The 25,913-nt window shown below is 58.2% G+C and overlaps 6 protein-coding genes across 6 annotated transcripts; 3 read left to right on the top strand and 3 right to left on the bottom strand.

Annotated features, from left to right (window-relative positions):
- Positions 1 to 1,265: 1,265 nt before the first annotated feature.
- HRG_03960 (exportin 1-like protein) lies at positions 1,266 to 4,486 on the top strand (the record flags this gene model as incomplete). Its single annotated transcript, XM_044862431.1, has 3 exons — positions 1,266 to 1,277; positions 1,333 to 2,914; positions 2,973 to 4,486. The coding sequence occupies 3 exons, from the start codon at positions 1,266 to 1,268 to the stop codon at positions 4,484 to 4,486; spliced, it is 3,108 nt and encodes a 1,035-aa protein (XP_044723457.1).
- A 1,990-nt stretch (positions 4,487 to 6,476) lies between these two features.
- Positions 6,477 to 7,211, top strand: HRG_03959 (uncharacterized protein; the record flags this gene model as incomplete). Its single annotated transcript, XM_044862430.1, has 1 exon — positions 6,477 to 7,211. The coding sequence occupies one exon, from the start codon at positions 6,477 to 6,479 to the stop codon at positions 7,209 to 7,211; it is 735 nt and encodes a 244-aa protein (XP_044723456.1).
- Positions 7,212 to 7,558: 347 nt separating this feature from the next.
- Positions 7,559 to 11,344, bottom strand: HRG_03958 (filamentation protein (Rhf1); the record flags this gene model as incomplete). The annotated part of the gene is made up of 6 exons (XM_044862429.1): positions 7,559 to 8,194; positions 8,258 to 8,497; positions 8,636 to 8,725; positions 8,888 to 11,094; positions 11,155 to 11,266; positions 11,339 to 11,344. The coding sequence occupies 6 exons, from the start codon at positions 11,342 to 11,344 to the stop codon at positions 7,559 to 7,561; spliced, it is 3,291 nt and encodes a 1,096-aa protein (XP_044723455.1).
- Positions 11,345 to 11,996: 652 nt separating this feature from the next.
- On the top strand, positions 11,997 to 14,329 carry HRG_03957 (rRNA processing/ribosome biogenesis domain-containing protein; the record flags this gene model as incomplete). The annotated part of the gene is made up of 2 exons (XM_044862428.1): positions 11,997 to 12,338; positions 12,392 to 14,329. 2 exons carry the CDS (start codon positions 11,997 to 11,999, stop codon positions 14,327 to 14,329), a joined length of 2,280 nt encoding a protein of 759 aa, XP_044723454.1.
- Positions 14,330 to 14,603: 274 nt separating this feature from the next.
- Positions 14,604 to 15,452, bottom strand: HRG_03956 (WW domain-containing protein; the record flags this gene model as incomplete). The annotated part of the gene is made up of 1 exon (XM_044862427.1): positions 14,604 to 15,452. The coding sequence occupies one exon, from the start codon at positions 15,450 to 15,452 to the stop codon at positions 14,604 to 14,606; it is 849 nt and encodes a 282-aa protein (XP_044723453.1).
- Positions 15,453 to 18,555: 3,103 nt separating this feature from the next.
- On the bottom strand, positions 18,556 to 20,027 carry HRG_03955 (bZIP transcription factor domain-containing protein; the record flags this gene model as incomplete). Its single annotated transcript, XM_044862426.1, has 4 exons — positions 18,556 to 18,869; positions 18,935 to 19,399; positions 19,459 to 19,675; positions 19,860 to 20,027. 4 exons carry the CDS (start codon positions 20,025 to 20,027, stop codon positions 18,556 to 18,558), a joined length of 1,164 nt encoding a protein of 387 aa, XP_044723452.1.
- Positions 20,028 to 25,913: the final 5,886 nt, after the last annotated feature.

Raw genomic sequence — 25,913 nt, 5'->3', positions numbered from 1 at the left:
TCCCCCTGGAGCCATTGTTCTACTTACTCCGTTTCCTGTCTGTTGAGCTTTTCGATGGCCAGAATTCTTTCCCGATCGCAAAGTCGACCTGGTCTGAGTAGCCATCTCGTCATGGAGCCAGCCGAGCATGCCCATGTTTCGCAGCTCTCCCAACTTGCTTCGCCCAATGACTTCTTGGCTTCATCCTCAACAAAGATCATGACTCGCCCAAGCCGGGCGTCAAGCCCAGATGCGTCTCTGGGCATGCGTTCATCGGTTGACTTTCCCCTTCCACCAACTCCTCTCCCTTCTCCTGCTGTTTCTGCTTATGTTTGCGTCTGTTGTCTTGGTGTCTTGTTTCCCCCAGTGCAGTCCTTGATGCTGTTGCGCCTTTAGGGTCACGCAAGCTACTTCATACCAGAGACTCGTCATTGATGCTCAAGTTGCACAAACGTGATGCCGAGCAACTCTGTATCGAGTCGTCCGTCCCTGCCCAAGTTACTAACCTTATCTACTTAGCATAGCAATATGCATCACAGATATATTGCAGGCCTGAACTTGACCCTCTTCTCCTTTTTGAAGCCTTCCCTCATCGCTTCTTTTTGCAGCATCTGCGTCCATGAAAGTGGTGCCGGGTATCTTTGTGGCGGACTCTGGTGATGATTGACAGACGTCCTGGCCCGAAAATTTCCCGCCCACGCACCGCAGTGACCTTGTTCTTTGTACATTTTTGCCGTCTGACGGTGCTACAGAAACCGAGGGTACATGAGCACGGCGCATTCGAATGGCCTGGAAGCATGTACCTCTGACCCACCTTAGGTAAGGGGTGTTTTTTTTTTGCCTGCAACCTGCCACTTTGGCCGCCTTGCTGACAACAGGGCACCCCACATCGGCACGCGAGAACTTGCGCCGACAACTGGAGGGAGATAAAGACGCAACACAAGATTGGAAAAAAAAAAGGCAGACGGCTTAATCCCTTGTGAAACGGCTACCAAGCGTCATCTCTCCGTCTCCGAACCCGGCGCGCCTTTGAGCGGCACACTTCGAGCTTGACTTTGCCGCTGGCTTCTGCCCCGCCTCGCCCTGGCCCAACCCTCGACGCCTGCCTGCCTGCCCCTCGGCCAGGCATGACTCCACGGTAGCCTCGTCATCGTCGCCCAACCCCAACAGCTAGTATGCTGGATGCTGCGCGCTCAAGGCTGCAAGACTTGTAGCGGCTTTCGCTTCGTTGTCGACATACCACCTTTTCCTCTGCGCTTGGCTCTCGTGCCACCGCTCCCTTGAGGATGGAAGCTCAGGTAGGTCGTGCCCCGCCGTTTTCATCTCGTCTCCTCTCGCTGCGATTCTTTCCAGGATCCTGGTGCTAACGTCGAGGGATTTCCCTTCTTTAAACAGGTTGCGAATGCCGTCGAAATCCTGTCAAATCCCACCGCGGACCAGGCCCTCAAGGAGCAGGCCTTTGAGTTTCTGAACCAGCTGCGCTCCAACCCGCAAGGCTGGCAAGTATGCACCAACCTATTCGCCCAAACCCCGCGAACGTCCGAGGTGGTTCGCATGGTGTGTCTCGATATGGTCAACTACGCTGTCCATACCCAGGGCCTCGACGGCGAGAGCCTGTCCTTGCTCAAATACACCATACTGCAATACGTGCGCCAGGGCTACGGCCCCGGCGCCCAGCAAGAGCCGGATTCCGTGTCGCTCCAGAATAAGCTTACCCAAACTTTGACCTACCTCTTCGTCTTCCTCTACCAAGATGGTTGGCAGAGCTTCATCGACGACTTTTGGGAGCTCACCGGCATGCCAAGCGATTCTGGAAGCGCCGCCGGCGTCCTCCTCTATCTCCGAATTCTATCGTCGATTCACGACGAAATCGCCGACATGCTCTTGGCCCGGGACAGCAACGACGCCAAGCGCAACACCGAGCTCAAGGACCGGCTCCGTGCTCAAGACATGCACAAGGTGGCCGAGTCTTGGAAACTGCTGCTTGCCAAATACGCAGACAACGATACCGTCGTCGAGTTGGTCTTGAAGGTCGTTGGCAAATGGGTCAGCTGGATGGACATCTCCCTCGTCGTCAGCTCCGACATGCTCGGCCTGCTGCTGCCCATGATGGCTCGCAACAGGCAGGGCGGCGAGGACAAGGTCCGCGACACGGCCATCGACACCTTGACGGAGATATGCGGCAAGAAGATGAGGTCGGCGGACAAGATGGAAATGATAACTTTTCTCAACCTGCGGGAGATTGTGGCGCAGCTCATTGCCAGCCGGGCTCTGAGCGAGCTCAAGGGCACGGCAGACTATGATACCGACTTGGCCGAGGCCGTTGCGAAGCTCGTTAATACCGTCATGTCGGACGTTGTCAGGGCCCTCGATGATAGCCAGGGTGGCGAAGAAACCCGCGCCAGAGCCAAGCAGCACCTCAACGACTTTCTCCCCTTTCTCCTGCGATTCTTCTCCGACGACTACGACGAGGTCTGCTCGACCGTGATACCGGCCCTCACCGACCTTCTCACCTTTCTGCGGAAGCTCGGCCACCCGCCTCAGGACTACGCAGCCACGCTTGCCCCGATTCTCGACGCCATTGTCCGGAAGATGCGGTACGACGACACGTCGACGTGGGGCAACGAGGACGAGCAGACGGACGAGGCCGAGTTCCAGGAGCTGAGGAGGAAGCTGCAGAATCTGCAAAAGACCATTGCTGCCATAGACCAGCCTCTGTACATGGACATGCTCAGCAACCTGGTGGCCACGACGTTTCAGACGTTGGACCAGAGGGGGTCGGAGATGGATTGGCGGGACCTGGACCTCGCGCTGCACGAGATGTATCTGTTTGGCGAACTTGCGCTGCCGAATCACGGACTTGGTACCAAGAACCAGCCGTCGAGCGAAGCGTCCGAGAGGCTGGTTGTCATGATGCAGAAGATGGTTGGATCGGGTGAGTCCAAGAGACGTGCGGCGTCTTGGCCTCGGAGACTGCTAACACTTGCGACTAGGCATTGCCAACTTTTCCCATCCCGCGATCCTGCTCCAGTACATGGAGATTTGCGTGCGATACTGTGTCATCTTCGAGACCTATTCGGACTACATCCCCCAAGTCTTGGAGAACTTTGTGCGCTTGGTGCATCATGATCACGTTCGCATCAAGACTCGATCGTGGTACCTCTTCCACCGCTTCATCAAGCAGCTGCGGACTCGGGTGGGCAACGTCGCCGAGACGGTGATACAGTCGATTGGAGACTTGCTGCCCATCAAGGCCGAGGTGCCTGGCGAGGATGCCGACGACGACATGTCTTCGGATGAGTCGGACCACTCGGCCGATGCCCTATTTACGAGCCAGCTGTATCTCTTCGAGGCCATTGGGTGCATTTCTTCGACGCAGAGCACGCCGCCCGAGAAGCAGGCCATTTACGCTCGCTCCGTCATGGACCCCCTCTTCCAGGACATGGAAGCGCACCTCCCCCGGGCCAAGTCCGGCGACACCCAGGCCGTGCTGCAGATTCACCACATTGTCATGGCCTTGGGGACCCTGTCGCATGGCTTCTCCGACTGGTCACCGGGCTCTGCCTCTGGCCACCACCCACCGCCGCACAAGGCCGTGTCGGACGAGTTCTCCCGCGCCGCAGAGGCCATCCTGATTGCCCTGAACCAGCTCAACTCGTCGTCGGAGATACGGACGGCCTGTCGCTCCTCCTTTTCCAAGCTGCTGGGGGTCCTTGGCTCGGCCGTACTTCCCCAGCTTCCACAGTGGATCGAAGGGCTGCTGTCCCAGAGCTCGTCCAAGGATGAAATGGCCATGTTCCTGCGCCTGCTCGACCAGGTCGTCTTTGGCTTCAAGGGCGAGATCTACGACGTGCTCAACATACTCCTGACGCCGCTGCTGCAGCGCATCTTCGGGGGCCTCAGCGAGCCCATTGCCGGGACAGACGACGAGATCCAGTTGGCGGAGCTGCGACGGGAGTACCTCTCGTTTCTGCAGATCATCCTCAACAACGGGCTCGACGGCGTTCTCATAAGCGAGGCGAACCAGGGCTTCTTTGAGCCGATGATCTCGTCGGTGACGGAGCTGGCCAAGATGCTGGATGGGAACATTGGGCCGAGCCGTCTTGCCTTTACGCTCATGGCACGCATCTCTGCCATCTGGGGAGGGCCCGACGTGGCGACGATTGCGCCGAACCCGAGCGCGCCGAGCGGGAGCGCCAGCCCGGCGATTCCCGGATTCGACCACTTCATGATTGAGCGGTTCCACGGCGTGTGCTGGGATGTGATGCGGAACCCGAGCTTCCGACCATCGCAAGACGCGCAGACGAGGCAGGTGCTGACGGAGATTGCCAGCCTGGAGCAGACCATCTACAGCAAGACGGGAGACATGTTCATACGGGAGCTGCAGAACAACCTGTTTCCAAGCCTGGGCATTGACGGAGGCGAGTTCCTGTTGTCACTGACAACGTCCACGGACAAGCGGGGGTTTTCGACGTATCTGCAGGGCCTTTTGAAGAACAGGCACTAGGGCTGGATGCGATGGAGGGGTTCGATGTATCTGGCGTGGGAGGGATGGAGCTGGAGTGCTTGGCAGGTGGGAGGAGGAGCGTGTGTGATGGATAGAGGCAAGCTTGGGGAGCAAGCCGAGCGATTTGGTGCGCGGGTTGGGGAGAAGGGGGGAGGGGGGTTGAAGTGGAAGAATAAGAATAAAAAGAGGACAATATACCAGCTCGCCATGCGTGGCAGATTACTGATTGGGAGAGGAGAAACACGACGTGGTGCTGTCTTTGGCTGTGATGATTGCCGGTAGGGGGAAGCTGGAGGCGCAAAGCCAGTGTAAGCCACGATGGCGCCGGGCTTATGCGGGGAGAAGCCAACCAGAGGGCCGACGACTTCCGATAAAGGAAAGACGTGGGGATGGAAGCTTTGAGCTAGCTAATTAGACGGGTACTGTACCTAAGTTGGGCGGTTTGTCTGCCAGAGTCTCGCGAGTCACTGCCTGCTTCACTGCCTGCTTCACTGCCTGCTTCACCGCCTGCTTCACTGCCTGCTGCAGGGTCCGTCGGGATCGAGGCCCCCTGTCCCGTGTACTTGTACTTGCCCAATAGTACTGTACCTTGGAAACGAGAAGCTTTTTCGGGAAACAGGAATGCGGCTCGGGAGCTCAACCTTGTGCTCCTTCCCCAGCTGCATGTACCCGAGTCTCGACCTCCCTTTTCCCGTCCCTGCCCCGATTCCTTTGAATTTGGCGCCGCGAGGAATAGCCCCCGAGCCCCGAGAGCCCCTGCCCCGAGACAGTCAAGGAACGGCCGTATGCGTTGCCTCCATTGCAGGCAGCCCTAGACTCTGGCTGATGGTTCGGTCCTCGAGCTGCATCTGCACATAGGCCTCGGGCTAGGAAAAGCGTCAACCCAGGCAGCCGTCCCGTCCCGCCCGCCAGCCCGGGCCCAGAAGAAAGCGAGGGGAAGAAAGGAGTCACACGGAGAGAGTTCGTTCCTCGTAGTCTCCAACCTTGGGGCGCGGCAAGCTTTGGCGCGTACCCTCGCGCGTAGCTCCCTCGCGCGCCGCACGGCCAGAGGCTACCTCCGGGGTACCTGGCCCAGAGGCTCCGACGCGTCTCGTTATCCTTTTTGAAGACGTAAAGTGCCTTCCTGGGGGGACGCGTTTGTGGTGGTGGGAGGGGAGGGACCATCACGGGGCGCCTTTGACAATGGGCTCGCGAGTTTCTTTTCCTCGTTTCCTGTAGAGAGGGGCCCACGGGGTTACGACGGTGGGAAACTTACTTGAAAACTTGTGCGCTTGGTGCCTTTGCTGTGAGTGATTGCATCGCTTCAACGGCTTTGGGGAATCCTATATAGTCCGTGGTGCCTCCTGCCAATGCCCTCTCTTTTCCGTCCAGAATTTCCCATCTGCAAGCACGAGATCATACAGCCAGTCTTCGCTTCTCAGCTTCCAGCTTTGGTCAAATCTTCTTCAGCTCAGGCACCACACACTCTGTCACTGATCATCCGGCCTTGGTCTTCTCTCAACCGACCACTCTCCATCTACGACTCTACAGCCTGCCTGCCACTCGCCTCTCGCTCGCACCTTACTTACCTGCCGGCTTCGACATCACCTGCCACGCCTCTCTTCTTGCTTGTCGTCCGACGGTCCATTGCGACTGTCTTGTGCTCAGCCCCTTAAACACTAGTCTTCCAGTAAGTTGACTCTCTCTTCATCCATTCTCTTCATCCATTCTCTACATACATTCTCTACATACATTCTCTATATCCATTCTTCGTCCATATCATCATCCCATGCCCCTCTTGCCGCCTCCATCACCATACAACTCCACGCCCCCGTCAGTCCTCCAGCTCTCTACAGTCACCTCCCCAGCCCTCCCCAACCCTCGCCTCTCCCTCCACGATACCCACCAATCCCTCCGTCTCCCATTTCAACACAAACCATCTCCGTCCACCCCCCTTGTCCAAGACGAGCGCTGACACTCCCGCCTACAGTCACCACCTCGCGCCGCAGCAATGTCTTTTGCAGGCGAAGCCCGCGGCGTCATCGACTACCTCGTCGGCCCCTTGAGCCAGTTGGCCGAGAGCAACATGCTCGCCAACATCCGTTGGTGGTGCGAGGAACTGGGCATGCGGGGCGTGGAGTCGTGCCAGGCACTCGGCCTGCCGGAAGAGAAGCTCGAGGGGTTTCCATGGCCCTTCGAAAGCAAACTGATGGCCGACGTGATCCGGGCCGCCGAGGCGGGGCAGGTCCCCGCCGGCACAGACATGCTGCTGCTCACCATGTGCAGCAGCTCGGGTGAGATCGAGCCTCACATGCAGCCGGCCCGCAGAGAGTCTCAGGACAACATCCAGAGACTCTGCTCGGCCCTGCAACGTCTGGCCCAGGACATCCCAGGGGCCGGCCCCCACATGTGGGGTTGCACGGCTAAGGCCTGGGCCGGGTCCGACAGCCCGCTCAACCTTGAGCGCTGGCTCATCGAGTCCAAGCGCCAACAGGAGCAACATCAACAACAGCAACAACAACAACAACAACAAGGACACCCGCCTGCCCCGGATGCCTTGGAGGACCCGGGCCCGGTGGAGCCCCGGTACTGGGACCTTGTCGAGAACCCGTGGGTGGGGATATGGGCCGACAAAGACGAGGACCTGCCGGAGGACATTCACCCCGGCATGCTCGCCTACAGGAGGCGAGCCATGGCCTCTGAGCCGGTCGAGACCATCGACCCTGCCTTGCTCTCCCTGGAGTAGCCTGGCTCGGGGACTCGGGGCTGTTGGGCAAGGGGGCTTTGCCCAGGATGCAGGAGGGGGGCCGCGGGGACCGAACTGGAGGATTCTGGATTTCCTTTGTTTTTCTTTTTGTTTGGTTGTGTTTATCTTGCATGCTTTGGATATACCCCGGAGTTGGTTTGGATGGATTTTGGTTACATTCGAGTTCGCTGAACAGTCGAGGCTGTATATGTCGATTGTTTGAATTGAGGCTCACGCCGAGTATATTTGACATAACTTCTGGTGCCCAAAGTACAGTGCCCAAAGTACAGTGTGGGCAAGGGCAAAAGCAACAAAGACTGCACAAGACCAACTTACACGCAGGCCGCCTAAATGAGATAGCCGCCACCGCCGAGGCAGCGCCATTCGCGCACACCCATGGCCTCCTCGAGCTCGACGCACCACCACAGCACCTCCTTGGCCTTGTCGGGCTGCCCGCTCTCCTCGTAGGCGCGGGCCAGCGCGAACCAGGCGTCCGAGTAGTCCCAGCCCGTGCCGAGGCGCGTGAGGCCCGTCAGCAGGGCAAAGGCTCGGTCGCGGGCGGCGAGGCGGTCGACGAGCGGCAGCCGCGTGGCCTTGTACGCGGCGGGGAGGGAGTCGTCGCCGATGGGGTGCGACGTGAGCTGACTGCCGCCGTCGACCGCGACGCCGATGGCAGGCATGGCCTCGGCATTGCGCGGGCAGAGGCCCAGGGGGCCGGACGGGAGCCTCCCCGGAGGGCCGTCTGCTGATGGCGCGGCCTGGGGCTGGCCGGATAGGTGTTGTTGTGATTGTGGTGGTGGTTGCTCGGTGTGGTCCAAAGGCGGCACGACGGGCGCGGGGAGGAGCTTCTCGCTCGAAATGTCGAGGAGGATGCTGCACAGGCAGACGGTGGCGGCCGGGTGGTCCGGGCAATACGTCAAGGCCTGTTCGAGGTCTGAGCGGGCAACGAGAGGCTGGCTCTGGGCCAGAGCCAAGAGCCCGAGCTGGCGGATTCTGTCAGCAGCCCATCGCATATCAAGAAGAGGGGGACCGTCCTGGCCACTCACCTCGCTCCATACGTCACCCCACAAGTCGTCGACGCTCTTCTTCTCCGCCCAGCCAGTCGACTTGGGCCCGCTCGCTCCCGATTGGTCTTGGGACTCGAGGTCCTGGACCAGCTTCTGCGCCTCCGCAATGGCCCCCTTGCTGTCTTCCAACATGTCCGCCCGACGGTAGAATCCGGCCACGGTGAGCCAGATCCTGACCAGAATGGCCATACGCTGCGCCCTCTCCTGCTCCTTGGGGAACTGTATCAAGGGAAGCAGGTGCGACGGGGCGTGAATGATTTCAGTCGCAAGCTCTGTGTAGTCGGCAGATTTCGAAGCTGGTGCTGAGAGATACGAGTTCATGGAGACCACCTTCCCCCTGGATGACGTCGAGCGTGCCCGAGACGGCTTGTTGGAAAAAGGAAAGAGATCAACCTGGTCGGGTTCCTGTGCAGGCGTGAAAAACACGTCGCCATCCACAACGGTGGCCTGATGAGCGGGTGCGCCCGCAGTCTCCGGCCTGGCACGGCTGCTGCTCCGGTTTCTCTTCTTCAGGCTACTCCTTCTCCGAGACTCGCTCCTCTGCCTTTGAGCTGAGCTGTCTCGCCGTGACCTGGACGCAACTGTCTGGCTGTCATTCTCGGCCGTTACGTGTATGGAAGGCTTCGCGGTGGCGACGCTATGCGCAGTCGAGGGCCTCGATGCCATCGCAGCCGATTTTTCGCTGATGATTGATGTGCCCGGCCCCCTCGACGACGCCACCGATTTATCCGTTTTAGCCCCAAAGATGCTCCCTCTGATGCCACGGAAGGTCCCCGAGGTTTTGGGCGGCTGTGCGGGCGTCGGCCCGGACGGCATCGCCTGCGCCGTGATGTTGCCAAACAGTCGCGTGAACATGGTCAGCAACTCGAAGCTTGCGTTGACGGCCATTTCCGGGCCTTCAGTAAGCTCAATCAAGGCAAGTTGAGTCATCTTGATTTCCAAGATGCTCTCCTTTTCCGAGTCGTCCAAGCTGTCGACCAGGCCGCGGCGGGACTCGGCCGCGGGCGGTGCACCGGCGACTTCGAGGTGTTCGCTGCGGAAGCTGGCATCTGTCTTGCCAAATAAAACCGTCGGATCCTTGAACTGCTCGAGCGCGCCCTCGCAAGCCCGAAAGGCCATGGCATAGTCTTGCCTGGCGCTCAGTAGGAGGGCCAAGAGGTGCCATAGTGGGATGAGCGTCCTTTCCTGCCAGTATGGGCCGTTGAGGAGGACTTTGCCTCGTTCCTGGTCTTTGTTGGCCATCAAGGCTGATCTTGTGAGCTCAATGGCAGCTGTGAGTTCTCTCCGCTCGGCCAAGAGCAGAGCGAGCGTGAAAAAGGTCCTAATGTCCTTGCAGCGGCCAAATTCGGGGGCTATTGACTTCCTGAGGCATCGGATTGCCTTGGCCTGTATCTCTATCCTCGACCCGGCTTCATTCGTAAGTCTCGACCAGTGTGCGTGCGAGTGGCCAATGGCCTGCCAGGCCAGTGCAACAGTGTTCGGAGCGACGGGCGGGTGCGGGTCGCTCTTTGCCACATCTTCCGCTATCGAGGGGGTTCCGTTCTCAGGACCCTTGATCGGCGGCAGTCTAGACAGCCAGTCTTCCAACTCGGCCCCCAGTTGACGCGCCTTCTCGCCTGCTTGCCGGCGCCCGTAGCGGCAGAGGGCCATGATGGCGTGAGCCATAGTCTCCAGAACTGTGCTATCGCTGTCCAAGCTGGGTTCGGCCTCGCCGGTCTTGTCTACTCTTGCTTTCCCCCTTTTTACAATATCCAGGTAAGAGTCAAAGGCCTTGAATGCGAGGTCAAACTCGGCCAGAGAAAGGTGGACGCAGAAGAGGGACCTGAGAATTGCAGTTGAGTGGTAGGTTCTAGTCGCGGCGCTGTAAAGGGTTTCGAGTACGCCGCGACTTGTGGCGCTCCGTCCCCCTTGGCCTAGGTCTTCCTCGCGCCAGCCGCGGCCGCACAAGATGGACCAGTTTTTCATCACCTGCTGCACAAACTCTTCCACCTCCTCTCTGTCCTCGTCGGCCCGTGGAAAGGATGTTTCGGCAAGGAGAAGCGATCGATATGCAGCCTCGGCATACTTGATCTCGGTGCGAAGCTGGGTTCGTGACGGCGAATCGCCAGGCATTCTCTTGACCAATCCGGCTTCGTAAGGGATGTCGTTTTGTAAGATATGCGACAGAACCATGTAATATTCATTCCAAACCTGTCTCCGCGGGACCGAACCCTTGAAGCCAAAACCCCCCGTAACAGGGGCCTGCATCACCTCCCAGTACGTCGCCCAGGAGCGATACGGCGCAAGGACGGAGGCGTCCTGCCGAGACACGTCGCCTTGTTTGACAGCCTCGCTCGAAAGCATGCAATATTCCGTGAGAAAGAGCTCGGACCAGTATCTCAGCTGTTTCTTGATTGGTTTGCCAGACTCGACGCGATTCAGGACCGGAGCGGCGGACCTGAGAGCCGCGAGTGCGTCGATTCTTTGCCCGTCGCGCATCAGGCAGTTTGCCCGCAAGTAGGCCGACTTGAGGGCGCAAACATGGGTCCACTCGGAGACCAAATTGGCCGGATCTAGATTGGTACTTGGGTCCTCCATCTTGGGCAACTGTCTGATGGCAAGGCTGTAGTCTCCGACGACCCAGTGCAGCCAACCCACGCAGACGTGGGCCTGGAATCTGTCCTCCGAGTTCGCGTTTTCCTCGGATATTGCACTCTGAAGCGTCGGTAGCCGGTTGGCGACATCGAGATCGCGCGCCGTCGCGGCGGCCGAGGGACGGGGGCCGTGGGTTGTCGCGTTTGAGATGGCGCATTCAGTCTCGGCGGCAAGGGCGAGGCCTGGAGAAGAGAGGATGAGTATTGGATTACAGGACAGCGTACGGTGGAATTGTGACGTACATGATCTCGAGGAAGCATGCTTTCGAACCTTGCGGACCAGTTCGGGCACAGCGTCCCAGTTACCCTCACAGCGTGCAATTTCCAGCAGCTCAAGGTAGTGATTGCCTTTGGTCTAGAGCTCGAGGAGAGGCTGGGTCAGCTCTTCTGGCGGCGTGCAAGATGCAGCAAAGGCGCCGAGACGTACCATCATTTTGCGTCCAGGTCAGGGGCTTTGTCGACGAGCAAGGGGCCAGGTCCAGAGGCATCGCGAGCCGGACCGAAGACGCTACGATGGGTTTCTCTGTACGCAGGATCGGGCAGTCACATGCAACAGGCTTGAGAGGCGTCGGATGCGTGTCTCGGAGGCGTATGGTGCCACGGCGACGCGCTCGTTGAGGAGCAACAAGCTCGAATGTCTCGTCGGTCAAGCTGCAGTGCAAGCTGGGGGGGGGGAAGAGGTGAAGTCAACCAATCACGACTCGAAGTGAGGCTCAGCACAGGAAGCTACGGGGTGGGGCGGGCTTGCCTAACCCCGTACTGTACTCTGTACTTGATGCAAGGTACCTACCTAGGTACTTGAGCCCTTGTACCTACCTATTCGAATACTGCAGGCTGAAAATAGACCCGATAAAAAAACGAAGAAAAAAGGACGGCGATTGCTTCGCATTGAAACATAGAAGATCCGCCCCCTTTAGATCCGTGAGTGCTAATTGACAAGCACCACGCAATTGTTGTCTAATTTGACTCAGCCAGGATATCTTCATCATCTTCATAGAATATTTCAAGCTCGGCATCTCGTCACCCCGGCATCATCAACTTGCGCATCGTCGCTCTTTCAGCACATCTACAAGATCACTCACTACATGGCCTCACAACTCCCGCCCGATCTCCGGGTTCTCTGCCGGAAACTCTCATCCATCCCGCCCGCCCAGCTGCCACACGCACTCCCTGCTCTCACGAGGCACGTGGCCCGTTGCAGACATGTGCTGTCGACGCCCCAGGAGCAGAAGCCCAAAGACGATGCCTCTCAGGTGTCGCTCCTGGTCCACAAGCTCAAGACGAGCATCACCGCGCTCCTGACTGGCCGCAACCTCGAGGCTAGGTTCGCTGCTGTGGGCTTGGTCAAGGCCGTCGTGGATGTCGGTGGGTGGGAGACGCTCCGGGGGGCGGAGCCTTGGGTGCGCGAACTGCTGGCCATTCTTCAGGTAGGCTTCACAAAAACACATTTCCGGCGCCTTGTGCTCACTCAACCATTTAGAAAGGCGATTCACTTGCCTCCAAGGAGCTCGCCGTCGTAACCCTCACCAGGATATACGTCTTGGTTCACCCCTATCAGACTCTGGTGAGGGAGATTGCCACTCCCACTATCCCGGCTTTTGCCAAGGCGTGCATTCAAATCATCAAACCGGCAGCACCCGGCCAGACTTCAACTGTCCCCGCAGCCATCATGGAGACCATCTGCAATGCCTTCTCGACCTTGATCCCCCTCTATCCCACCACTTTCCGCCCATGCAGCTCCCAAGCTCGATCCGCTGTCAGGGGCTGCCTGGCACCAACAAGCTCTGATAGCATATTCGTCTCTCAGTCTCAGCAACGTGCTGCTGGCCGACTCACCGTCTCGCTTCATCAGACCGCCGCGAAGTCGGGCGGCAGCGACGAATGGGCCAAGATGGTGGACTCCGTCCTAAGAGAACTGCATGCCACGGCCGACCAGGTCTTCCGGGCCGTGGATGAATCGTGGCAGCCAACCGAGGGTTATGGACGCGCAATGGTTGATGCTGATGGAGAGCCCAACGGCGGCTCTGCTTCGTCGGATCAGCTGCCGCGGTGGACTGGCCTGAGCGCAGGCGCCCAACGCCTGGTCGGGCTGTTCCACCATCTAGCCGACTACATACATTGCCCAACCAAGGGCCCCGTCACCGTTCCCGTTGGCGCCATCGTCAACGCTATTTCTAGGGTTTGCCTAATCGCGAAGCTATCACCCAAGTCCCAAACTTGGGACCAGGCCGTGGAAACCAACCCCGCCATCGGCAGGGAAGAAAAGGAGGAGCTGTGGAGTCTGATGCCCGACATTCACGTGGCGGCCATGGACTTGACGCTGGTGATGCTCCGAAGGCTCGAAAAGGGCATGGTGCCACTGGCCCCTGAGTTGTCAGACCACCTCGTCCGGATCTTCAGATCCGGCATGGACATTCCCGCGGTTCGCAGAACTTGCTATCTCGTCTTGGACTGCCTCTTGTCCCATGCCGGGCCAACCATGTCGAAGCCAGCGGTGGCCATGTTTGAACCTCTCGTTGCCGCCTGTTGCCGCGACTTGCAGCAGGACGCAGGCTTCCTCAAGCCGAGTAGCAGGCCGAGCCCGACGGCCCAAGATTCGAAGAAGAGCGGCGGCGTCGCCAACGTCGACCTTTTCCTTCAGCCGGCGGCGTCGGCTGCAGAGCAAGAGTTCAGCCTCGATGCCGATCACAAGGCCGCGGCCGTCCGTCTCCTGCCCGTCATGTTCTCCAACCTGCCGCAGCAGCACCTCAAGCCCACCCTGCGCGGCCTTCTCGATAAGACGGCGATATTGACGCGCAGCCGTCAAGGCATGCTGTCCAGCGTGCTCCACCCTTATCAAGACCAGCGGGGACGCATGTTTCCGAGCATCCTGCCGCACATGTCACGGCAGTACCCACAAGATCAAGGTCTGGAAATCATCCGGAGCAATCTCCGCATCGGCAGCGTTCTTGGTGAAAGCAAAATGTACGCGTCCATGGTTGAGACGGAAGAAGAGGTTGGGGGTGAATCTGGCGATGCAATGGCCATTGAAGATGACAACGACGACGACACCGGAGTGGGTTCCGGAAAGGGCTCGGTGCAAGCTGCAACTCTCCCCAAAATACCACAGATCGAAGACGGAATGCCCGTCCAGAACAACCCGTTTGCACTGGACAGCACGGGAACGAGCATCCCACGACACGACGGCAATCCAGCAGACCTGCAGTCCAAACGCAAACACGAGGGTGCGGATCCCAATCCGCCCAAGCGGCAGGAACTCGAGAAGCCCACGACGAGCGTGGACGCAGGTGCCGCGTCTCGACAGCCGGCACAGCAGAGTGTCGACGAGGAAGATGATGACAGCGACGTAAGTGTCCATCTCAATATGGAGCTGGAAGACGACGACGAGGACGAGGTGGAGGACGAGGCAGATGAGTGAACATGTCAAGTGGATTTTAGCATTTAGAAAAGTCGTTATTGGGTGGCTGTAACGCCCATCGTCATTGGGTATAGCTTGCGTCGCGAGAAACCCGTCGCGTATTGACAATGAAAACATAAATCCAACAGCCTGAACCTCTATGCATGGCCCAGAAATTCTTGGCACGCCTTGCCCTCCCAAACGCCGCCGCCGAGACCCTGATTCGGTGCATTACATGAAAACAAGGAAGAAAGATGGGCAGGGACTAAAGAGCAGTAGACGAGCACATACAACATCAATCCAGGAGCCACGCGCGACGCTTCTCTTCCTTCTTGGCGCGGCGCTTTTCCTTGTAAGCCTTAAGCTCCGACTTGGTGAGCTTCTGGTTCTGGCGCTCAGCTTTGAGGCTGCGGCCGTCATGGGCGTTGGCGGCAGCGTCGACGTCAAAAAAGGCGTTCATCTGGCGGCGGGACTTTGCCTCGTCGCTGTGCCGGTTGGGGCCCGCACCGGCAGCCTGGAACTGCCCATTGAAGCGGTTGAAGCCCACTGCCTCGCCGTACGCGGCCGAGGGGTCCATGTAAGCAGCGGCAGCGGCAGCAGCGGCCTCCTGCTCCTCCTTCTCTTGGTTATAGGCTTGTGCGTACCAGGCGTTGGGATCGTAGTCACCGTGGACAGCAGGGTTGTAGCCGCCCGCAGCAGGCCTCTCGTTGACGGGCGCCGCGAAATTGTCAGCGGCAGGAGCTGCGGCATAGCCTGCGCCGGCCGAAGTGGCTTCAGGGACACGCGGGTTCTCCCACTGGGAGACGCCGGTGTGGCGGTTGTAGAAGAACCACGCCTGGGAAACGGGCTCCCACTGGCAATCCCAGCCGTCGTCTTCGGTCTCGGGGGCCGGTTCGTTGGGAAGCGGAGGTCCATCAGGAGTCGGCTCGTCAGGCACAGGAGGGTCATCTCTTGCCTTGGTTTTTTCCTCTGCAGAAGCCGTGCTTGCGTCATCCTTGGCTCCGGATTCAGCCTTCGAGATCTTGCCCGAGCCTGGCGAGACTCCGTCGGCGACGGCAGTCTCGGTCTTGTCATCCTGCACCTTTGCCACGGAGGGCTCAGGTGACTTGGACGCAGCCGCGACGGAAGCGCGCGACGAAGACATTGGCTCTGCGTAAATTGTCGACGCGGGCCAAGAAACTGAACAAAATCCTGTGCGCCATAGTGTATGAGTATCCTGAATACGTTGCCATGCCAATCGAATACTTAATGTAGGCACCTGGAGAAGGACAGACGGCAGTCGGCAGTCAGCGATTCAATGCGGGCGCGGAAGTCCCCGGTTTGTGTGCGGCTCACGCTAGTGGTGAGGTTTGTTTATTTGCTGAACGCAAAGGGCAGTTCCAACAGATGTTGTGAGTATCGCAAGGGGGGAGAGAGATTGTCGTAATGGCATATGCAAGATATACGTCGAGTGCGGAATTACGTTCTCCGGACTCCGAAGCAAAGGGTGGCTTCTTGAGGCTTAACTACCTCACGTGACAGATTGACTCCACTCCGAGAGGGGAGACATAGATCCGAGGAATTGCCGAGAGACCCTAGGCCCGGGCCGCAACTTGTAGCGTCGCACCAATCCTACGTTAACGATGCCTGACATCTGCCGGCACGAGCAGACGGTTGGCAGTCTCTTCTTCGACCAGCTCCCTGTACCGCGTGGGCTCTCGCAATGCTTCCGCCGAGTGATTATTTCACTGCGACCTTGTAACTTCGTGAGGCTGCCGCACCGGACTTTGGCCGGAGTCGGGTCTGGCTCGTCCACCCCTGTCAAGAGGTCCGCCGATGTGCCGGGGAGGTCCGCCGATGTGCCGGGGCCCAGGATGGAAATCCTCTCTTGGGGTCCGTAAGATAGGGTTTGATTCACGAACAAGCCCCTCTCTCCGACGGCGGCCGAGGGGGCCGATGGACCGTTGCGACTCAACGCCGAGTGGCAGGTGTCGGCGAAGAAGCATTATACCAGCCTCGAGCTCCAAGTGTCGTGCGACCACCCCCCTCATCTGAGTCGTGTCGCAGTAGGGGAACCTGAATCGGGAATGTGAGCTATGAACCACGAGGCGGAGCTGCAGATACACACATTGAGTGGACCAGGATGGTCTCCAGTACAACAAGACGGCGAAGCAAGGCGCCATCAGCCGAGCCTGGGAAATCATGATTCGCTAGGTGTGAAGGGCCCAAGGCTGCCTGGGGGCCGGCCGCGTTGACGAGACCGGCGAGGCGGGGGGGAAGGGTTAACCAAGAGCCCGGCTAGACGACGGCTCCTCGGCCCGGCCTCTGCATGCAAGGGAGGCAAGAATGGTTCGCGCCTTCTCACGGTATGAGGAATGGCCCCAATTGTCTTGACCTTGTGATCCGCGCAAACGGGGCGTTTGGGATGCTCCTTGGCGGATGCCACTTATTACTGCTCTTCCCCAACCGACGATCCAAGTCCTCGTGTCCTTTTGCAAGCCCCTTTATGTGGCTTGCTTATGGATTCTTCCCCTGCTCCTGGCCGCATGCGTCTGTGTAAATCCACAAAGGTCTAGGCATGAGGATAGACCACTTTATGGGCGGACTCAGACTGCCACGTATTCGATCCCGGGCCGCACAACCAACATATCCCACCTTGAGGAATCATGATTCCCTGACTCGGGTCGTACGGTCAAGTACCAACCTACCTGCGTACCTTGTGAAATGAGAATAGCACGCTCCGGTCCAACTCTCTTTGGTCTCTCTCCACGACAGGATCTGATTTCTCCATACTGTATTGTACATAGCTGGCGCATCACTGACTGACTCGTGGGTTCCCGTGCCAAGCTTCCCTGATCGTCTATTCTCCAAGAATGCCTTCACACCCCTCACCCAACCTCCTTTTTCCATGACACAGAAACCAGAGACATCGTGGCAGTCGGAGCCAACTCAATTCCAATTACTTCCAGTACCGTGTCCATGCACAGGAGCAAGTCACGAAACTTGCCAGCTCTCACCATCATCGCCCCATTTATAGCAAGTGGCACGCGACCGGCTTCCCCAGCTTCCTTCGGCTCCCACGTTCATCCTCGTGACCTCCTTTTGTGCCTGAGACGTTGCCGATGCCCCACCCTCGTCAAGTCGGCCCACGCAAGAAAACGACGTCCGTCTGATCATTCCATTCCGTCGTCGTCGTTAGACTTAAGTCGTCGGCAGCGTATCCGTAGTTCCCCGGCTGCAGAACGAGGGTAACATGTAGAGCGCAGAAATTCCACCCATTGAGTAGGCCTTGCCACGCGTCCGGCCCAGCTGCCCTCGCTCGTAGGGAAGGGCAGCAAGACATGAGGTAGAGCAGTAACACCTGATATAGAGAACAAGGCTTCAAAGTACTCATTCAAAGCATGCTATAGAGCAGTAGATACTCCGCGAGCCGCCGAGCTCCCTTGGGCCCCGGGGGAAGGAATGATTACCGCATCCTTGAACGCCAGAAGCAGAACTGAAGCAGAGACTAAAAATCACTTTTCAATACCTTGTTTCCGTCTTTGGACGATTTTTTCCCGTCTCATATCCGCCTCTTCCGGGCAGGTCGTTGGCGAGAAAGTATTTCGTCCATCGCAGTCGCTTGGCAAAGACACCATATAGTATGCTGAACTGAAAAACAGCCAGCGCAGAAATTCCGAATCCCAAAAAGATCGCTGTTTTTATTTCCCGGTCTTCTCGGCCATGTCCGAGCGTAGCAATGACCCAGACTGCGGGAGGGGAGGTCTTATATCGACCACAGGTCCCTCGCGCTTCAAAGAAATGGATTGGCCAGGTCCTTTCGTCGAATGGGGGATGGAACACCAGTTGAGCCCATGTGACCCGGTAGCGCATGGTGTAGAAACATGACCATGAAATGGGGCATCATGTCTTTGTATGTCTCGCTCTAGCCAACTGGCGAGACATCGGCTTTCCGGCACTCGTTGGTGCCGCCGGTTCGCTTGCCCACATCTCGCTGATGCTTTTGTCACCTTGTTGCTGTCGCTGCCAGAGTCAATATTCTCGTCGGCCGCGTCCGTCATCGGTTGCATGTAACGTGACCGAACTCATTATCATAGGCGTCGTGTTTATTCGAGTTCCCGTGTGCGCATTAGCCCCAGGACAGCCAAAGCCGGCCCCCGAAGGTGGCGACTGAATCTGGGTGTCGTGTGCTGTATTAGACCAGGCAAGACAAGCGGCCAGGAGTGAACTTTGACGCGACCTCGCCACCACGCCGCCGTCCGTCACGATCAACGCATGTTTGCTTGGTCAAACTGGAATGGCTGGTGGCTTGGAAAGGCCATGCTGGCGCTCAAGCCAAAAGGGTCCCAGTCGAGATTTTGGTCCAGGAGCTGCGTCATCGAAGGGAACGGATGGTTGGATACCGAAGCTTGCTGGGTCGACTCGTGTGGGTGCGAGATCTGATGATTCGGAACGGTAGAGGTGGGTGAAAGCAGCATGGTATGCTGGTTGTTGGTGAAACCCGGGGGGTATGAAGCGTGTCCGTTGGGAGTATCCATTTCAGAGTCGTCGACCATGTCGCATCGCCCATCGTACTCTTGCTCTGCAGTTCCATGTTAGTTGCAAGACGCCCTCGCGCAGCTTCAAGCAGGCTTCCCGCAGGCTCACCCAGCTGTTGCTCCATTTGATTCTGGAAAGTGGGCGTGGGATAGAAAGATGCCCCGTTGCCAATTGAATGGCCGCGGCGTCCCGAAGCCTGCAGCAGGGACGATCTCGCAGCGGAATTGGTCGTCGGTGTGGGCAGCGACTGTCGGGACAGCCCCGCTACTGAGCCGTGCATCGAGATGCTGTCGGACGGGGCGGGTGAGAAGGCCGAGCAGGCAGTGGAAGGCGAGCTGGCGTGCGGGGGATTCGACCGGTTCTTTGGGGACGCGACGGACTTGTGGGCGGACGACGGCACCGCCCCCGGCTCCGCTTTGGGCGCGATGCTAGAGATGGACTTGCGAGACTGGTGGTGTCGGTTCATAATGGCGCGCTGGATCGGAGGCGGCTGAACCAAGTTCTGGGGCATATGGGTCGAGCCCAGATTGGGGCTGCCAGTCTTGGCATGAAGCTCGGCTTGGACATCGATGCCTACGTATGGTGTAAGTCGACTGGGCTAGAGGGGATTGGATGACGGAAGGGATAGAAACCTTTCTCAAGGAGGATACGCTCGAGTAGGGAGTTCTTGTATCGAAGCATCAAGCACTCCTCGGCAGCGGTGCGGTGGGCCGTCTGAAGGTTGTGGAGGTTGGACTCGTGGACACGGATAGTCTCCTCGAGCTGCTTGATGTATTCGGTGCGACGCTCCCGGAAGGCGGCTTGGGCTTGGCGGTTCCTCTGCTTGCGTTCCTCCGAGGTTGCGTAAATCTAGGACAAGATGTCCACGTCAGCCGTTATGTCTCGCACGTGGGTGGGAGTGGTATAGCGTGTCGATGGCGGGAGGGGGCCAGTTGTGTCACTTTGGGAGGGGTGGCAGGCGGGACAGGAGAAGAAAGGAAAGGGCAACGTGGGATGCTTGTTGAGGGCGATTTGGGGGGGTGGGAAGGCTCACGGGCTTGCGGCCGCCCTTTCGCTTTGGCTGCTGGGCGTCGTGGGAGCCATGGTCGTTGGTGGAAGGTGGCGGGTTCTGGTCTCGCTCGGGTGTCGAGTCGGCCGAGTCGTCGGAGTCGTCCCGGCGGGGAGGGTTTGGCTTGTTGTCGATGGACATCTTCTCTGCCATTCCTCTGCGTCGTGGCAGGCGAGGAAGACAGCCGCGGTGCGGCGAGCGCCCCAAGGTCTCGGCCTCTCAGGGCAGCAACAAAACGGCGGCGACGGCGATGCCGCCAGCCTGGAGACGTCTGGAAGCGAGGGCGATCTGCAGCGTCGGGGCGAGGCGTCGGGGCGAGGCGTCAGGGTTGCCGTCGACAAAGACCAGCCACGCCTCGGTTTGCTGAGAGGGGGGTGGGGGGTGGTGAGCGCCAAAGACAGGAAGTAATGGTAAAAATAATAAAAACACAGTTGAGGCAGGTTGAGGGCGCGTCTAGAGCGGCTAAGAGCGTCAAACAGATGAGGATAGCTAACCGCCAAAGATAAGAAGAGGCAAAGGTGCAAAGCAGAGGTTGCAATTGTACATGGAATTGTGCCAGGACAGCTTGGGTCGGCGAGATAGCAGGACGGGGAGGGACCTGTAGAAAACAGCGTGCCCGAGTCTTTTATGTAATGGGAACTGCAAAGAGGGGGTTGCCGACGCCCGTCTCTCCCCTCACGCACTCACTCATGATGAGGTGCGGCGGTCCTCGAGAGCCATCCCACACACCCCCGTACTTGGCCCCACCCCCATGCCCGGCCGGGTCAAGCACCAGGGTCCTGGCAGCCGGCCAGCTATTGGACAGTACCTACACCATTGTGTACCTTTTCTGTATGTCGAGCGCGTGGATGGTGACGCACTGTCCAGGCGAGCATATCTTGGAGAAATGCACATGGCATTGAGCCGCTCGACGTGGGATTCGGACGTGATGATGGGAGTGGGTGGCTAAACAAGGCCCGGAGGATTTGGGATGGTCTCGGCGTGGTAAAAGGGCGGCCGTCCCAATGGGGCAGTTGAAGGTAAGCTCTGGCCAGGTACCTCGGTAGGCAAGGTACAGTAGGTAGGTACCAAGGTAGGTTTTGGACTGCGAGCATGTACATACCTGTAGGTACTGTAGGGACTGCGTCTCAACCCCAGACGAGCCAGCGGGCGACACAGCATCGTCGGCAGTGCCAAAGTCTACGGAGTAGGTGGGTAAGTATTAGGCCCAGTTCCATTCTCTGCCCGCCCACGAGACCCCTCGCCCCGAGCCCACTTGGGCTAACAGCACTGTGCATGCGCTACCTGATCCAGTGCGGCTGCGACTTGGGGCCAGACCGGGGGCAGTTGTCTATACTGTGCGCTGCCCGCGCACTCAGGCACTGTGCGCTGCGCGGTATGGAGCCATGGAGCCCGCCCAAGTCGCTTCGTTTTCCGTCTGTCTCTCCCCCACCCCGCGGCCCCTCCCCCATTCATCAGCCCCATCTCATTTGCAACCCGCGCTTTTACTGGGCCGGGCCCGGTTCGCGGGGATGCGCTGCAGAGAAGCCAACGGGCTTTGCTACTCGGGCTGGCGCTGTCGCCCGTACGCTACAATGCAGGTGCGGGTTGCCTGCCTCCATGCAACCACGAGGCTCGTCCGGTGCAGGCCATCAATCCGTGGGCGGAGCGAAATCGGCGGCTGTCCCAGCATTTCTGGAAATTTACCTCCATACCTCATGGTATCTACTGTGTGCTATTTCCAGTCCCTTTGTATGCACAGCATCATGTGCACCATTCTTCGATTTAAGCGAGCTACCCGCTTTTGTCTGATCGCCCACCCTCAGTCAAGCACCAGCTTGGCCGTCTCGGCGGGCGCTTCCCCGATCTGTCGTGGGGACGCCGTCATGGCCACCGGACCTTTTGTATGTGCGTCTGACAATGCAGGTGGATGGACAGCTTCATCGACGTCTAGGTCGTATAAAGACGCCGCTGTATCCATTCCGTCTTGGCTCTTCGCCCCATCCCTCTCTCCGCGCCCTCTCTCGCTCTCCAGCAACGCCCTGCCTGCCAGTGCCCTTTGGAAGGCTCTCGCCCGAGTCCAGATGCGGACGAGAGGACCGCCAAGTCAGGAGGAATGGTCCACGACCAGGGCACGATTGTTAGCGTCTGGGCCTGGACAATTGACACGCGGTCCAATCGGGGGCGGGCGTGCTGCTGCTGCCACGAGGCCGTCGAGGCCATTTCCGCGGTGTTTTGGGACGGGGTTCGTGGGACATGCACACACCCACACACCAAGCAGGGAGGCAGTCATTGACCTCCTCCGAAGCCCGGAGAGTCCCCCAACGAGCCGCTGCTTTGGGGCATTGTCTCTGCCTACTTATCCGCCGCGCCCTCTGGCACACACGCAGCACGCACGGCTTCCATCGTCTCTGGGTCGCCCAAGGTGCCCGGCATCTCGATGTCGGCCGTCAACTTGACGTCGCCCCTCGGCCCGTGTCGCCTCGAGCAATCTCGTCTGCATGTGCGGATATGTACACGACAATGGGTCTGTGCCGTCACATACATACGACATACATACAGTATGATATACATAGGCTGGCACACACGTATGTGGGCAGGCCGAGAGGCAGGGTTGCCGAGGGGGAAAACCCAACAAACATCGTGACTCGCGAGAGAGTCATTTGCCGATGCGGACTGGGTGGAGAGTCCACGATCCCACATGCCGAGGGCGCACTCGGGACGCGCGGATCCCCGGCGACGAGGAGAGGCGCACACATCCCAGTCTGGGATCTGGAAAGCCTTCTCTTGTGCCCGCAACTTTGAACCGGGCACTCTCGAAATTATGTTGATCTTGATGATTGATCTCAAGGGCTGCGTGCCGTCGAAGCCGCTTCGGGCCATCTTGCTCGATGTATGTGTATAGACGGGCAAAGCATGGACGCGGGAGCCAATAGAGGCGCGGGGGTCCGCGCCTTTAAAGTCGGCGCGGACGTCCGCGCCTGTTATGTAAGCCCGGCTGGCCATTGTGGGCGCCGCGAACAGCGCCCGCCGCGACCGCGCTGGCGCGCCAGTTTTACTGCACATATCTCCCCGCACATCGGCAAAAGTACTCAACGGCCACAGCGTCAATTTGAGTGTCAATCGACTCAAATTTTTTTTAATCTAGAATTGCTGTGGTTTCCAACTGTGGCGCACTTATACAGACCGGTCCTAGCAGACGACTTATATGCGGGAATAGTTTGCCTGCTGTTCCTCCGAGTCTCTCGCAGTCAGCCCATATACCTGCAGTACCTCTTTCTCGTGAGAAAGGCTGCGCTTGCATTTCCTCGGCCACCCGGGCATCTAACCGCTCTTCTTCTGCCTTATCCCAATCAAGGTATGCCATCATCTCTTCCTTGGTCCATTTCCTCGAGCCGCAGCTCCTTGACATTTGCTTCCAGTCGAGGCACCAGTCATATTCAGTCTTGCTGTAGCGCAATGGCAAGCCCATTGCCTTTCGGTATGCCTGGTTGGTCTTGAGATTGCCGCGAGGCTGTGCTCTATACCAAGAGTCTCTTGCCCTGACATACCTCTGATAGATGGCTCGTGGGTCATCATATCGTAGATTCTCCGTAGTCTCTGTAGCTTCTGCAATTCCTGTCGAGACTGCAGCAATTGTAGACACCGTAGAGACTGTAGTGACTGCAACCGTGATTGTCTCCATGACTGCTGCAGTCTGTGCAGTCTCTGAAATTGCTACTGCTTGTGCAGTCTGTGCAGTCTGTGCAGTCGCTGCAATTGCTGCCGTCTCTGCAGTCTCTGCCGCCCGTGCCTCTGCCCGCTGCAGTATGTCGCTATAGCGTAAAGGACAATTGCGAGATGTCATGATGTGCCCTTTCTGGTGGCATTTGCTGCATGTAGGTGGCGCCTTTGGCCGTAGAACTGGCTCTATGGCTTCAAATGCACTTGGCTCGCGCTGTGGATGACTGTGTTATCCTCGATGTGGCGACAAGTTGGTCCAATCGCCGACGAGGCTCTATGAGGACCTGACCAATCTCTTTGGTATCCCGTCGAAGGCGCCAATGCGTATGAAAATGTTGTGGCCGGGTGGCAGATCTTCCTCTATGAGCGGCTGTAATGTGTGCGCACAAGGAGACCGTGAGACTTGGTGAAGCTGCCTGTGCAAGCAGGGATGTCTTTCTCGTTGAGGCGCTTGTGTTGCTTTGCAACCTGTCGCAAGGCTTCGTGTGATACCCAGCCACGTACCGTGCTATATACGGTTCCAGAGAGCTCAATTGGCATCCGTATATGCTGCCTGGCTTGGTTGGCTTGTAGCTCGGCCAGTTGGTTGAGAAGAGCTTGCTTGATTGCCCTCGTTGCTTCGAAGAGGTCTAGTGTTGACTTCTTAAGGTGGCTCTTCAATAATGCGTGGATGCCTTCCACCGGGAAGTAGCCACATTGCCGAAATGAGCATATTGATCAACCCAGGCCTTGACGAGCTTTTCCTTATACGGGTCCAACCAGGTTTCCCGTATGTAGCTAACCTCCTTGACGTATCGTGGTACAAAGCGCTTCTCCAGCTCTTCAACTTGTTGATCGAATGTCTCCTCATCTCTCGAGCTCACGATTGAGTGCCAATACCCAAAGAACTCAACCCATTTCTCATCACTGTTAGAGTTCTCATCCTCACGGTCGAATGCTGGTTTGCAATAGCTAAGCACCGCCTTGTTCGCATGCCAGATGCAGAGCAGAGACCTTGACGCAGGAAAGCACCGGGAAATTGCGTTCATGCAGGCAAGGCAACGATCTGTAAGGATAACGGATGGCTGGCGAATGTCATATAACTCGTATATCGATTGGAGTTGGTCCAGTGCCCAGATGTAGTCATCTTCATCTTCACCACTGAGAAAGGCAAAGGCAATACAGAATGACCGTTGGCAGGCATCAACGCCGATCATATCGAGCAGTGGCATCTTATATTTGTTCGTCTTGTATGTGCAGTCTAGAAGTAGTAATTCTGGGTATGCGTTGAGGTATTCTAGTGACGCCGGGTGTGCGAATAAGACCGCTGTGACTCGGCCGTCATGGTCAAGCTGTATGCGGGTTTGGAACCCCTCGTTGTCAAGCTCATTGGCAAGGGCATGCATTGTGCTCTGCCCAGCAAGAAGCTCTCGTCTGCGCTGTGCGATACAGTTATATATGTCTTGCTGTGTCGCTCCTTGAGCAGTCTGAGAGCTCTGGCGCATATATGTCCGGATATCCTTTGGTGCTATGCCGGCGCTTGCGAGGTTCCCAATAGCTGACTGGTCAGTTGAGGAGAGGGCACGATGAGCTGGATGTGCTGTAATGTGCAGACTGGGCTCATGGTTGTGGACCGACTTCTCCTCGCCTGGGCGATGCCTGATATACCAGTACGACTTATCAAGGCTCTCTTTCGCATTGATGGAAAACTGGCATCCAGTGATACGGGAGCTTGTAGACCGTTGCCGTTCAGCTGGCTTCTGGTCCTTGCTTGTATGAGCCCCTGGTCTACCTCCACGATCACAGGCAAATGTGACTGTGCGTCTTCCGGACCGCGGGTCTCTCGTGGACTTGCCTGTGGTGAAGGCATAGCCTCTGGAGCTGCCCACGCATTAATTGAGACAAGAAGGGACTCTCGCGAGTCGAATTGACCCTCAGGAGGAAGGCAATCGTCAGGAATTCAGTAAGCTCCATATTGGCCTACTCTGCGTAAGGGGCGGCGGATAAATTGGGCCGCAATGGCGGCGCGCTGACCCTCCGTGGATATGGTCGTGATATGCTTGCCACAGTACGGAGGGCGAGAGAAAGGAGAGGACAGGTCGGGGCCGGAGGCGGGCCCGACTATCTTCCGGCTGGGCTTACAAAACAGGCGCGGACGTCCGCGCCGACTTTAAAGGCGCGGACCCCCGCGCCTCTATTGGCTCCCCATGGACGCATCACGCTTACTAAACCGAGGTCGGAAGGGAGTGGACGGGGCAAGGATGGAACATGTGCGAGGAGGCAAGATGGATGGGGGTCCGGAGCTGAGCTCGTCTGGCCACAGGACGGTTGCTCCGGTACCTTATTATAGAGGTCCAT

Source organism: Hirsutella rhossiliensis (assembly GCF_020360975.1).
Source record: "Hirsutella rhossiliensis strain HR02 chromosome Unknown scaffold00003, whole genome shotgun sequence".
NCBI lineage: Eukaryota > Fungi > Ascomycota > Sordariomycetes > Hypocreales > Ophiocordycipitaceae > Hirsutella > Hirsutella rhossiliensis.
Note: the sequence above shows the minus strand (reverse complement) of the source record. Positions and strands in the feature narration are given on the sequence as shown.